Genomic DNA, 15,233 nt, shown 5'->3' with positions numbered 1-15,233 from the left:
GATATCGCTTTTAAACACAGATTACAAGATATTTGCTAAGGTTTTGGCTAATAGACTGATGAGGGTTCTGCAACGGGTGATTCATGGGGATCAAACTGGGTTTATTAGTGGTAGGCAAATGAAAAATAACGTGAGGCATATAGTTGATGTGTTGGAATTTTTGGAAAGGAACAACCAGATCCCTGCGGCGCTAATTTTTTTAGATGCTGAAAAAGCTTTTGATCAATTGAATTGGCAATTTTTGATGAAAGTTTTAGATAAAATGAATTTTGGGGATAAATTTTTGCAACCAATTAGGGCATTATATCAAAAACAAACAGCTCGAATAATAGTTAACAATAGTTTGTCAGAAGTATGTAATATTGAGAAGGGTACAAGGCAAGGGTGCCCGTTATCGCCTTTGTTATTTGTGTTAACATTGGAGATATTATTGGTAAAAATACGAAGTTCGGAAAGAATTAAGGGTATACAGATTAGAGATCAGGATTATAGATTGAGAGCGTTCGCAGACGATCTGGTTGTTACAGTGACCCAGCCGGAGAGCTCTGTTGTGGACCTGATGGAGATAATAACACAATATGGGAAGGTTTCTGGATTTAAGGTTAATGTACAAAAAACAAAAATTTTGGCCAAAAATATGACATCACCGCAAAAGGCCCTCTTAGAAGGATTAACTGGATTTGAGATTGTTAAAAGGGTTAAGTATCTGGGGGTGATTTTGTCGCCCTCTAATACAAAGCTATATAAAAATAATTATGAAAAGCTATGGGGGAAAATTCAAAAAGAATTGGAGAGTTGGGAAAAATTGCAATTGTCTTTGTTGGGACGGATTGCAGCAGTAAAAATGAATGTCCTGCCTAAATTTTTATTTCTGTTTCAAATGATACCGATTCTTAAGAAAGATTCTAATCTGGAGGAATGGCAGCGAGGTATCAATAAATTTGTGTGGGCAGGGAAAAAACCACGAGTTAAACTTAAGATTATGCAGGATACTCGTGAGAGAGGTGGCCTTAAATTGCCTAATTTTAAATTATATTATGAAGCTGCTGCATTAGTAGGAATAAGTGACTGGATTAATTTGACGCAAGGGAGGTTATTAAATCTTGAGGGCCATGATTTGTTGTTTGGCTGGCATGCATATTTGTTGTATGATAAGAAGGTAGACAACGTGTTTAGGGTGCATATTTTAAGGCAGGCATTGCTGAGAGTTTGGAAGAAGTATAGACATAAGTTAAGTTGCAAGATACCATTGTGGGCAATTCCAAAACACGCAATAGAAAATATACATGCTGGCTTTAAACATGATGTGACTACGTACAAGGAGATCCTCAGTTTGGAAAGAAATGTTTGGTGTTTGAAATCATATAGCCTCTTGCGAGAAGAGAAGGTTGTTCAAAATTGGTTTCAATATACTCAGTTACGGGCCAGGTGGAAAGAAGACCAGAAAAATGGATTTACAATGACTGATGAAAATTTGATAAAGCAAATTAGAAATCAGGGACCAGCACATATCAAACGGATATATCTTGCATTGATAGAGATTGACTCAGAAACAGAGCTTGTTAAGGATTGTATGATAAAATGGGCCCAAAACATCCAGGAAGTTATCACAATGGACACGTGGGAAAAGATTTGGGTGAGGAACGTGAAATTTACTCAAGCTCAAAATCTAAGAGAGAACTTTTACAAAATGTTTTATAGATGGCATTTAGATCCTAAAAAGCTTGCAAGTATGTATCCGAATTATCAGCCTAAATGTTGGAGGTGTGGTGATGAAGATGCAACATATTTTCACATATGGTGGACATGTAAGAAGGTTAAGGCTTTTTGGATAAAAGTCTGGTGGAATATGCAGAAGATTTTTAAACAGAGGATAAAGTTTTGTCTGCAACTTTTTTTGTTGGGAATAATTGCAGACGCTACAGTTGTGGACACCAAGTTGATGTTGAACTTAATCACGGCGGCAAGACTTTTGATAGGCCAATATTGGAAGAAAGAGGAACTGCCGACCATAGAAGAGTGGACTTTAAAGGTTTCAGACCTGGCAGAGATGGCGAAGATTTCGGCCTATTTGAAAGATCATTCGCAAGAACGCTATATTATGGAATGGACAAAATGGATTGAGTTTATCCAGAACAAGTATAGGGTTAAGAAGTTTTATGTAGCATTTGAATAAGTCTTCTTTCATTTTTTTTTCTCTTTTCTTATCTTAGTTTCTTTTTATACATACTCAATATTATTAAGGCTTGTTTTATCCTTTATAAGCTAGAGAGTGATGGATTTTAGAGTTTATAGTTGTTAGTATATGATTGTTTATGATTGCTTTTTATATATATACCTTGTATTTAGCTCTGGGAAGTCGGGGGGGGGAGGGGGGGAGGGGGGGAGGTAGGGGGGGGAGGAGGGAGGGGGAAGGGGGGATTTTTAAAGGAAAATTGTATTTTAAAACTTTTCAATAAAAAAAAAATACATCACTGCAGGAGGGGACATTTCTGGGGCCCTTTAAGGAGACCCTAGTTCACCCCCTCCTCAAAAACCCATCACTTGATCCCACCTGCCTGGATTATTTCCGTCCAGTTTCCAATCTTCCCTTTTAGGGAAGGTTGTAGAAAATGTGGTGGCCTGGCAACTTCAGAGAGTCCTGGATGAAACAAATTATATGGACCCCTTTCAGTCAGGATTCAGGCCTGGTTGTGGGACAGAAATAGCATTGGTCGTGCTTGTTGATGATCTTTGGCGAGACCATGATGGGGGTAATACAACCATCCTTGCTCTCCTTGACCTCTCAGTGACCTTCAATACCATTGGCCATGGTATCCTTTTGGGCTGGTTATGGGGGCTGGGCGGCACAGTGTTGCGCTTGTTCGGCTCCTTTCTCCAAGGCCGGTCGCAATCAGTGTTAATAGGGAGTGAGAGATCCAGCCCTCAGCTGTTATTTTGTGGTGTGCCACAAGGGCTCGGTACTCTCTCCAGTCTTTTTTAACGTCTACATGAAGCTGCTGAGTGAGATCATCCATCACCATGGGTTGAGGTATCATCAGTATGCTGATGATACTCAGCTCTACATCTTCACCCTTGGTGACCCAAGTGATATTGTAGCTGCACTCTCGCGATGCCTGTAGGCTGTGGGGGCCTGTTTGGGGGACAACAGGCTTTGGCTGAACCCTAGCAAAACAGATCCTATCCACAACATGGGCTTTCTCTTAAACTCATGTCTCTTGTTCAAAGAGCAGGTGGCAGTCACAGCTAGGAAAGCCTTTGCACAAGTTCGTGGTGTGCACCAGTTGCAGCCTTTCCTAGATGAGGAGTCCCTGCACTCAGTCACTCAAGCCCTAGTCATCTCACGTTTCGACTATTGCAACACGCTGTACATGGGGATACCCTTGAAGAGCATTCAGAAGCTACAGCTGGCACAGAGTGCAGCAGTGCAGGCAGTTTTGGGTGCCCCAAGGGTGGCCCATGTGACACCACTGCTCTGCGGGCTGCACTGGCTGCTGGTTTGCTTCTGGGTGCCATTCAAGGTGTTGGTCATCACCTTTAAAGCCCTGCATGGCATGGGGCCAGTCTACCTGAGGAACAATCTCACCCCAATAGGACTGGCCCACCCCACCCATGCTGGCAGAGGGGGCATACTGCAGATCCTGTCAGCCAAGGAATTTCTGCTGGCAGGATCCAGGGGAAGAGCCTTCTCTGCCATGGTGCCTGCCCTCTGGAACATCTTACCCCCTGAGGTGAGATTGGCTCCCACCCTCCTGACTTTTCGTAAGAGCCTTAAGACTTCTGCCAGATGACTTGGGGACATAATGAGGGAGCTTCATACTGGAGCTTGTTGACTATTTAAAACTTAATCCCACCTCCCGCCACCCCCTGTGTGTTTGGCTCCCTCCTTTGCCATCTGGTCTTAATGAATTTGTTAATGATTTTATCTGCCATGTTTCTATGATGATTTTAATGTTTTTTTAATGCTTTTAATGCTTTTATATTGTAAGCCAACCAGAGACGCTCTATATGAGAATGGGTGGCAAATAAATTCTAAACTAAAACTAAAACTAAAACTAAAACTAAAACTAAAACTAAAACTAAAACTAAAACTAAAACTAAAACTAAAACTAAAACTAAAACACTAAACACTAAACACTAAACTAAACTGTTACCAAAATTAATTGTTTCTTTGCTTAGCTAATTTAATTGTGACCTGGTTTGGAACCATAGAATTTTGAGGGATTGATTCCATTTGTACAGTGAGGGGAAAGATTATTTGACCCCCTGCTGATTTTGTATGTTTGCCCACTGACAAAGAAATGATCGGTCTATAATTTTAATGGTAGGTTTATTTTAACAGTGAGAGACAGAATAACAAAAAAAAAATCCAGAAAAACGCATTTCAAAAAAGTTATAAATTGATTTGTATTTTAATGAGTGAAATAAGGAGTTGACCCCTTCGCAAAACATGACTTAGTACTTGGTGGCAAAACCCTTGTTGGCAATCACAGAGGTCAGAGGTTTCTTGCAGTTGGCCACCAGGTTTGCACACTTCTCAGGAGGGATTTTGTCCCATTCCTCTTTGCAGATCCTCTCCAAGTCATCAAGGTTTAAGGCTGACGTCTGGCAGCTTGAACCTTCAGCTCCCTCCACAGATTTTCTATGGGATTAAGGTCTGGAGACTGGCTAGGACACTCCAGGACCTTAATGTGGTTCTTCTTCAGCCACTCCTTTGTTTCCTTGGCCCTGTGTTTTGGGTCATTGCCATACTGGAATACCCATCCATGACCCATTTTCAGTGCCCCGGCTGAGGGAAGAAGGTTCTCACCCAAGATTTGACAGTACATGGCCCCGTCCATCGTCCCTTTGATGTTGTAAAGTCCTGTCCCCTTAGGAGAAAAACACCCCCAAAGCATAATGTTTCCACCTCCATGTTTGACGGTGTTCTTGGGGTCACAGGCAGCATTCCTCCTCCTCCAAACATGCCAAGTTGAGTTGATGCCAAAGAGATTGATTTTGGTCTCATCTGACCACTACAGTTTCACCCAGTTCTCCTCTGAATCATTCAGATGTTCATTGGTAAACTTGAGATGGGCCTGTACATGTGCTTTCTTGAGCAGGGGAACCTTGCTGGCACTGCAGGATTTCAGTCCTTCATGGCATAGTGTGCTACCAATTGTTTTCTTGGTGACTATGGTCCCAGCTGCCTTGAGATCATTGACAAGACCCTCCCAAGTAGTTCTGGGCTGATTCTTCATCAGCAGGGCATCAAATAATTTTCCCCTCACTGTATCTCTGTTTTCTACTCAATTGAGCTTTAAATGACCTTTTGTAACTGATACTGTTTTCTTTGTAGATACATGTCTCGAGTTCACGGTATGCATCCCAAGGAGACCACGCGTCAGCTTAGTTTAGCAGTAAAGGATGGTCTTGTTGTCGAAACCTTGACTGTGGGATGCAAGGGTTCAAAAGCTGGTATTGAGCAAGAAGGATACTGGCTGCCTGGGGATGAGATTGTGAGTATATTTTCTACAAGTCTTTCCATCACATTTCCTGGAATGTTGACTTGGAATTCTTAGTATGAGCCAATGTGCATAGTCTTAGGAAAGTTTTATTTTTTAAATGCAAAATGAAGTAGAAAGCTGGTTTCTAAATTACGTTATGCAGCTGTAGGCATTTTGTTTTACAGCACAGCATGCTTATGATTAAAGGTAATTATTGCCTGCATAACAACTTCAGAGGTGAATTAAATGTATTTTTAAAAATACATCCTAATGAATATACAGTGAGGGGAAAAAGTATTTGATCCCCTGTTGATTTTGTACATTTGCCCACTGACAAAGAAATGATCAGTTTATAATTTTAATGGTAGGTTTATTTTAACAGTGAGAGACAGAATTACAACCAAAAAATCCAGAAAAATGCATTTCAAAAAAGTTATAGATTTGCATTTTTAATGAGTGAAATAAGTATTTGATCCCCTATCAATCAGCAAGATTTCTGGCTCCCAGGTGTCTTTTATACAGGTAACAAGCTGAGATTAGGAGCACTCTCTTAAAGGGAGTGCTCCTAATCTCAGCTTGTTACCTGTATAAAAGACACCTGTCCACAGAAGCAATCAATCAATCAATCAATCAGATTCCAAACTCTCCACCATGGCCAAGACCAAAGAGCTGTCCAAGGATGTCAGGGACAAGATTGTAGACCTACACAAGGCTAGAAAGGGCTAAAAGACCATCACCAAGCAGCTTGGTGAGAAGGTGAAAACAGTTGGTGCAATTATTTGCAAAATGAAGAAACACAAAATAACTGTCAATCTCCCTCAGTCTGGGGCTTCATGCAAGATCTCACCTTGTGGAGTTTCAATGATCATGAGATCGGTGAGGAATCAGCCCAGAACTACATGGGAGGGTCTTGTCAATGATCTCAAGGCAGCTGGGACCATAGTCACCAAGAAAACAATTGGTAACACACTACGCCACGAAGGACTGAAATCCTGCAGTGCCTGCAAGGTCCCTCTCCTCAAGAAAGCACATGTACAGGCCCGTCTGAAGTTTTGTGATGACCCAGGGCACAGCACAGAGGCAATGCAGTCAGCTGGCAATTCAAACCACCCTTTAATTGCTCCAATTTTTCCCCAAATGCTCCCATGTTTCTGGCAAGCCCCAGAACAATGTAAGACACACACACCTTCAGCAGCCTCTGGCTGCAAGTAGTTTCACATACATTTAGATTACAAGAGTAATTTACTCAAGGCCACGTAGATAACAAGGAATGAAACATACATCCAAAATCTAACGAGTCTGTGGAAATACAAGCTTGCCTGAGCAGTTTCAGAAGAGAAGCCAAACTACAATCCGAAGTCTTTGAACACAAATCAAGTTTGTCAGCTAGTCCAATAGTCACAGTTTCAGGGTTTCCAAGCAGAAATCACAACACTGAAGAAGAGATCAGAGAGTTGTTTCCATGATCAGCAACAGCACACAAAACTCCAAGAAATCACTGTTTGTTCCCAACAAATGCCCCTCTCCACAGCATCTCCTTAAGTCTCAGTCTCCAGGTGTGCCTTGTGGAGAGGGGCGGGGTGCTCTCTTCCTGAGTAGTTGAGCCTGCCTGTGTTGTTCCCTCCTTCTCTCCACTCTCCCTGCTCTAGGATCAGGAGGGGTGGCCCTTGCTCATTGCCTGAGCTCTGTCTCTCATGTTCATCCAGTCCCAATTCTGAAAGGCCCTGGCCTGCCTCAGCCTGCTCTTCCCCACATTCCTCTGAAGCCACAGACAGCTATCCCTCAACCTCCATAAGGTCCAGTTCCAGCTCATTTTCCTCAGCAGATTCAGGCTGTGATGGAGGCATGACAAGTTTGCCAATGAACATCTGAATGATTCAGAGGAGAACTGGAAAATATTGTGTTCAGATGAGACCAAAATCGAGCTCTTTGGCATCAACTCAACTCGCCGTGTTTAGAGGAGGAGGAATGCTGCCTGTGACCCCAAGAACACCCAGCCAGTCTCCAGACCTTAATCCCATAGAAAATCTGTGGAGGGAGCTGAAGGTTTGAGCTGCCAAACGTCAGCCTCAAAACCTTGATGACTTGGAGAGGATCTGCAAAGAGGAGTGGGACAAAACCCCTCCTGAGATGTATGCAAACCAGGTGGCCAAATACAAGAAATGTCTGCCCTCTGTGATTGCCAACAAGGGTTTTGCTGTTGTGATTCAGCGTCAGCCTGTGATACCGGCAGCTGAGTCTGATGATTCTGAAGAAGAGGAGGAGGAGGAGTTTGGAGAGCCTTTGGTGTCAGAGGGAGGCTCTGATGCACTGCAGGACTCTCAGCCTGGCCCCTCCCATCATGTTCCTCATCAGACTCAGCTGTGTGAGCACAAGGTATTGGACGTAGATGATTCACAGCTGGATCTATTCAGGGACACTAAGAGCAGGAGGCAATCCAGCAGAGTAGAAAAGAGAAAGGCCATGAGGCAACTCGGTGAGAGGAGAAGTCAATGAGAAGCCACGCCTTGGGACTGCTGATAAAAGGGGAAGGTGTGGGAGGTGCTGGTTGCTGAAGGCAACCGTTTGAAGATCTTCTGCTAGAGTCCTGGTCTGTTATTCCTGTTTAACTCTTGTTTGAACTTTTGGTTTAACACTTGTTTGAACTTTTGACTTCTTTGTAAATAAATTTGGTTGGGTTTTTCCAGCCTGTTGACTATAAAAAGGGGTTGTCCCTGACATTCAAACAGGGCCGGTCGTAGGCTGGAACAGAACATTTGCCACCAAGTACTAAGTCATGTTTTGCAAAGGGGTCAACTCCTTATTTCACTCATTAAAATACAAATCTATAACTTTTTTGAAGTGTGTTTTTCTGTATTTTTTGTTGTTATTCTGTCTCTCACTGTTAAAATAAACCTAACATTAAAATTGTAGACTGATCATTTCTTTGTCAGTGGCCAAATGTACAAAATCAGCAGGGGATCAAATACATTTTCCCTCATTGTACTTCAATGATCAAAGAGGGTGTTTCACTAGAAATATTACTGCCCCCAATCCATAAGCATGGGACAGAAAAATGACAAAATGTGCCACCGTCATGAGGTGAGGTGATGCAGGTGGGGTGTGTGTGTGTGTGTGTGGACCTAGTACCCACGCCAACCCCACCTCACCACATCCCTTGCCTCGTCTCATGGTGGCACTGGCCTGCTGGACGCGCCAGGGCTAGCAGATGGTTGCCGTGAGCCGTGGTGAGGTTGTCGGCGGGGTGGGGGTGGCCTGGCTGTGGGGCCCTGAGGGGTGTGGGTGCGGGCACGTGGGGCAGCTCCACCCCCCCATCATCTGTCTCACCTCACGGTGGTGGCAGCAGCTTGCCAGACGCACCACGTGGCCGCCTGCCCCATTGCAGCCATGGTCAAGCAGATGGTGGAATGCAGTGGGCCAGGCCGGTGGTAGCAGCTCTCCCACTCACCTGCGCTGCATGGGGTTCACAGCCCCAGAGTGCACCGGCCAAGGGGACAGTGGGCTACAGCTGCTGCTGGACACTGTCGGCCCCTGTGCGCTTGCTCCCTCCTGTGTGCACGCTGACGGTGTCTCAAGTTCATTGGTTTACATACGATACCTCTCGTCCAAAGGCACCTGCTTGGGTACGGTATGTACAAATACTTAATTATAATTTATTTTATCATTTATTTTAAGTATTAATGTTAATAATATTTATTTACATTTAATTATATATTATTATTTTATAATTCAATACATCTGTAGTGTGTTGCAACAGATGTCTGGCTGACTATCTTAACTGGGGCTTATTTTTGGCATAGGGCTTATATTACAAGCACCCTGAAAAATCATGCTAGGGCTTATTTTCTGATTGAGACTTATTTTTGGGAAAACATGGTATGTTTTGACTTCACACTGTTCAGGTGGGCTTATCATCAGTAAATATCATTCAGCAAGTAATTATTTTAACAAAACTCTGTGTCCAGTCTATTCAACCTAATGGATAGGATCAGTTTTGGTGTGTCAGTTGAACAGAAGAGTTCAGACTTTCTCAGGGACTGCACCATACCAGAAATAACTAGATCCAGTTTATGAGAATTTGAAGTTACTATTTTGTATTTAATAGATTTTATTTATCAGTTATAAGAAAAAATATGACAACACACCTAAATACACTTAAAAAACCCTCACACATGACTCCTCCCCCAATGGCTGCTATAGGGTGACAGTTTTCTTTCTCTTACCCATGATCTGCTGTGTTTGCTGCCAGAGCTGGTTTTTTGGCAGCCTTGATGGGGGCACTTAGGAAAGACCCGAGATAACGTTTGGACAGCTGTGGACCCACCCAGGAGGAGGAATCTTGAAGATTGCAACTCCCTGTGAGGGAGTAGCTGAAAAGTCAAGGGCCTTTTACACCTCTTCTTATTTGTAAGCAATACGGGGCTTTTAACTTTCACTTTCTGAACTTTTGCTTTTGCTTTTTATTTTTAAATGTTAATTGACTGGTTGAATGCTGATTTATTTCAAACCCTGCTGGATTCTTTCTGTTTTCCTTTCTTTTTTCCTTCTTTGATTTATTTTACTGTTCTCATTAATTTCTGCCTTCCGTATGGAAACATGCATGTGACTTTGGATTTGTACTTTATTAAGTTGCAAAAACATTTTGGATCAAGTGGCCAGAAAATATCTTCACTGTCTTTTTCACTCCCTCCCTGCTCCCTCCCTGCTTTGAGCCAACAACAGATCATATTGCAGAGAGAAGGAGGAGGCTAACACCCAAGGGGGAAAACAGATTCTGGCTAACAAGATGCAATCCTTAGCTGATTCTTTTTCAAAAAGGTTTGATGAATGTGATGCCTCACGCAGAGATGTCATTGCTGGTTCCACGTGAGACAGCCAGAATAAACTCAATGAATGGGATAAAACAAATTACTTTATTCACAGGCATCCAATGTCAATAACTCACGGTTACAGCAAAGGCTCTTTCGGAATGTAAGGTTGTAATCTGGACCCATCTCATTAGTTAAAAGAATGATGAACTTTCCATGCTGTGCAAAGTTACATGTTGAAATGGAGCTTGATATCCCCAGCCAACATGGCTAGGGTTCATCCAGAGAGATAATACAAAGACAAAGGCAGGAGGTCCTGCCATAAACTATAGACCGGTTCTATGAAGCCCTACAGCACCTTATAGAACTAACACCAAAAATGATGTCCTTATCATCATGGGGGATTGGAATGCTAAAGTAGGAAGGCAAAAGAAAACCGGAATAACAGGCAAGTTTGGCCTTGGAGTACAAAATGAAGCAGGGCACAGGCTGACAGAATTTTGTCAAGAGAATATGTTGGTCATAGCAAACACTCTTTTCCAACAACCCAAGAGACAGCTCTACACATGGACATCACCAGACGGTCAACACAGAAATCAGATTGACTATATGCTCTGCAGCCAAAGATGGAGAAGCTCTATACAGTCAGTAAAAACAAGACCAGGAGCTGACTGTGGCTCAGACCATGAGCTTCTCATTGCAAAGTTTAGGCTTAAACTGAAGAAAGTAGGGAAAAGCACTAGGCCACTCAGGTATGAATGAAATCATATTCCTGTTGAATATACAGTAGAGGTGACAAATAGATTTAAGGAATTAGATCTGATAGACAGAGTGCCTGAAGAACTATGGACAGAGGTTCGCAACATTGTACAACAGGTAGCAACCAAAACCATCCCAAAGAAAAAGAAATGCAAGAAAGCAAAATGGTTGTCTGAGGAAGCTTTGCAAATAGCTGAGGAAAGGAGGGAAGCAAAAGGCAAAGGAGAAAAAGAAAGATACGCCCAATTGAATGCAGAATTCCAGAGAATAGCTAGAAGAGATAAGAATGCCTTCTTAAATGAACAGTGCAAAGTAATAGAAGAAAACAATAGAATAGGGAGGACCAGAGATCTTTTCAAGAAAATTGGAGAGATGAAGGGAACGTTTAATGCAAAAATGGGCATGATAAAGGACCAAAATGGCAGGGACCTAACAGAGGCAGAAGAGATTAAGAAGAGGTGGCAAAATTACACAGAAGAACTATACAAGAATGAGCTTAATGTCCCTGATAATCACAATGAGGTGGTCACTGACCTCTAGCCAGACATCCTAGAATGTGAAGTGAAGTGGGCCTTAGGAAAGCTGAACAACAACAAAGCTAGTGGAAGTGACAGTATTCCAGCTGAGCTATTCAAAATCTTAAAAGACGATGCAGTAAAAGTGCTACACTCAATTTGCCAGCAAATTTGGAAAACTCAACAGTGGCCACAGGATTGGAAAAGATCAGTTTACATTCCAATTCCAAAGAAAGGCAGTGCCAAAGAATGTTCAAACTATCGCACCATTGCACTCATTTCTCATGCTAGTAAAGTTATGCTTAAAATCCTACAAGCTAGACTCCAGCAGTATGTGGATCGAGAACTACCAGAAGTACAGGCAGGATTTCGAAGAGGCAGAGGAACTAGAGATCAAATTGCCAACAAATGCTGGATCATGGAGAAAGCTAGAGAGTTCCAGAAAAACATCTACTTCTGCTTCATTGACTATGCTAAAGCCTTTGATTGTGTGGATCATAACAAACTGTGGCAAGTTCTTAAAGAGATGGGCGTACCAGACCATCTTATTTGTCTCTTGAGAAACCTATATGTGGGCCAAGAAGCAACAGTGAGAACTGGACACGGAACCACTGATTGGTTCAAAATTGGGAAAGGAGTCCGGCAAGGCTGTATACTGTCGCCCTGCCTATTTAACTTATATGCAGAGCAGATCATGAGAAAGGCAGGGCTAGATGAATCAAAAGTTGGAATTAAGGTTGCCGGAAGAAATATCAACAACCTAAGATATGCAGATGATACTACTCTAATGGCAGAAAGTGAAGAGGAACTAAAGAGCCTCTTGTTGCGGGTAAAGGAGAGTGCAAAAGTTGGGTTGAAACTTAACATTAAAAAAACCAAGATCATGGCATCCGACCCTCTCAATTCCTGGCAAATAGATGGGGAAGAAAGGGAGGTAGTGACAGATTTTATTTTCCTGGGCTCCAAGATGACTGCAGATGGGGACTGTAGCCAAGAAATTAAAAGACGCTTGCTCCTCGGGAGGAAAGCCATGGCAAATCTAGACAGCACACTAAAAAGCAGAGACATCACCCTGTCAACAAAAGTGCATATAGTCAAGGCTATGGTCTTCCCAGTTGCAATGTATGGCAGTGAAAGTTGGACCATAAAAAAGGCTGAGCGCCAAAGAATTGAGGCCTTTGAACTATGGTGCTGGAGAAGACTCCTGCGAGTCCCTTGGACTGCAAGGCGATCAAATTGGTCAGTCCTAGAGGAGATCAACCCTGACTGCTCTTTAGAAGGCCAGATCCTAAAGCTAAAACTCAAATACTTTGGCCACCTAATGAGAAGGAAGGAGTCACTGGAGAAGAGCCTAATGCTGGGAAAGATTGAGGGCAAGAGAAGAAGGGGACAACAGAGAATGAGGTGGCTTGATGGAGTCACTGAAGCAGTAGGCGTGAGCTTAAATGGACTCCAGAAGATGGTAGAGGACAGGAAGTCCTGGAGGAACGTTGTCCATAGGGTCGCGATGGGTCGGACTTGACTTCGCAGCTAACAACAACAACAAGTATAAGAAAACAAACTTGGATATTTCATCCAGGACCAATTAAGTTTAATATTTGGGAAGATTAGGGACTGAAGTTGATTATAATAGCTTGTTAACAGAGGGTTTTGGAATTTCAACTTTGTCTTTCTCCTATTACTGTTCACAAGTTTTATTACTTTTATATTCTTACATAATATGTTCATTATTATTGTATTTTCTGTAAACTACTTTGTGATTAATATAGTTTACCAATGACAGGCTAACAATTTGTAAGTAGATTTAGTAGTTTAACAGTTTAAATTTCTTTTGGCCTTTTTTGCACGGGGTGGGAAACCAAAATTGTTGTAATATACCAATCAGCATTCAATTAGGGAGCATGTTATGTGTACATGTGTTGTTGTTTTTTAACACACTTTTTTGTTAATGTCTTTTTTGTTGTGTTTTTGTTGCTTTTTAAAAATATTTTGGTGTTTTGTATTTTAAACTTTTTCCAATAAACTAATTTTTTTTGCAAAAAAACCCCATCACAAACAATTTTTAAAAAATGTTTGAACTTAAATAAAAAGTAGATGCAGATGGAGTTAAAAATCCTTAGATGCAACACAGCAAGAAGGCCAGCTATCAGTAATATATTAATGATTTCACATTGGAGAATGTTAACTGCTTATTTAATTTATTTAGTTAACCAATCCTCATGTGGCTATCCTAGTGAAAATAACTGGAGCAGCAAAAGATCTGGTAGTTACCTTTTATAACAGTTGGGGAAAGTGGCAAGAAGGTGACAAGCAACAGGGAGAAAGCAGAACTATTTAACTCGTTTTTTGCATCTGTCTTTACACAAAGGGAAAAAACAGTCCAACCTACCAAAACCAGTGCCATAAAAAACAGAATAGAAACACAAGTTAAGATAGGCAAGAAAATGGTAAGTGAGCACCTGTCCAGCCTAGACGAGTTCAAATCACCAGGACCAGATGGATTACACCCCAAGGTTTTCAAGGAACTGGCAGACATGATCTCAGAACCACTGAACTATATTTTTCAAAGATCCTGGAGCACTGGGGAACTACCAGAGGACTGGAAGAGAGCTGATGTAGTTCCCATATTCAAAAAAGGGAAAAAATAGATCCAGGAAACTACAGACCTATCAGCCTGACCTCAGTACCTGGGAAGATTCTGGAAAAGATAATCAAACAACAAATCAGCGAACACCTTGATGCGAACAAAGTTATCACTAAAAGCCAACATGGGTTTGTCAAAAACAGATCATGCCAGACAAATCTTATTGCATTCTTTGACCAATTGACAAAACTAGTGGACCAGAGCAATGCTGTAGATATAATTTACTTGGACTTCAGTAAGGCATTTGATAAAGTAGATCACAACCTACTACTTGATAAGATAGAAAAATGTGGGTTAGATAGCATCACCACCAGATGGATTCGTAGCTGGCTGACAGACCGTACTCAGTGTGTGGTCCTCAATGGAACTGCATCTACATGGAAGGAAGTCTGTAGTGGGGTGCCCCAGGGCTCTGTTCTGGGCCCAGTGCTCTTCAACATCTTCATCAACGATTTGGATGAGGGGATAGATGGGGAACTCATCAAATTTGCAGATGACACCAAGCTGGCAGGAATAGCCAATACTCCAGAAGACAGTTAGAACAACTAACCAGTGGAACAACCTGCCTCCAGAAGTGGAGAATGCTCCAACACTGGAAGTTTTTAAGAAGAGACTAGACAGCCATTTGTCTGGTTTCATATGAAAGATATGAATAGAATTATGCTAAAACCTTTTATTTTGAAATTGGTTCTTTTCCGTGAATTAATTTTCTTCTCTGGATAATCAAATTTGCATAAAGAAGAAAAGAGTACAGCATGAGAAAGTTAATGAAAATTAACATTCTGGTAGTTTTTGGTAAATAATAGAACCAAAAATTTAAAATATCCATGTTCTCTTTTTCCTGAAATATACTTTGACTAAAAAGCTTAAGTTCTATAGTTTGAATATATCTTGCAAGGAAATAGTTCACAAACAGAAGTCAGCATGATAGGGAAGATGAACCATAAACACAAAGCTTTCACTGTGTCCCTGCACAACAGATACAGTGCGCTTTCTGACCTTAATAGGGACATTAAGGAAA

At 41.8% G+C, this 15,233-nt stretch overlaps 1 protein-coding gene across 7 annotated transcripts in view; it reads left to right on the top strand.

Annotated features, from left to right (window-relative positions):
• The window catches only part of LOC308676210 (zinc finger MYND domain-containing protein 11-like), a gene marked incomplete at its 5' end in the record, with an annotated part of 221,583 nt that overhangs the window by 61,365 nt on the left and 144,985 nt on the right, over positions 1-15,233 (top strand). For all 7 annotated transcript variants that reach the window (XM_081341992.1, XM_081341993.1, XM_081341991.1 and 4 more), the window contains one exon: positions 5,339-5,498. In XM_081341992.1, the coding sequence (XP_081198118.1) occupies positions 5,339-5,498 (160 nt within the window). The remainder of the gene's footprint in view (positions 1-5,338; positions 5,499-15,233) is intronic.

Source organism: Vipera berus, assembly GCF_964194415.1.
Source record: "Vipera berus genome assembly, chromosome: W".
In the NCBI taxonomy this organism is placed as follows: domain Eukaryota; kingdom Metazoa; phylum Chordata; class Lepidosauria; order Squamata; family Viperidae; genus Vipera; species Vipera berus.
Note: the sequence above shows the minus strand (reverse complement) of the source record. Positions and strands in the feature narration are given on the sequence as shown.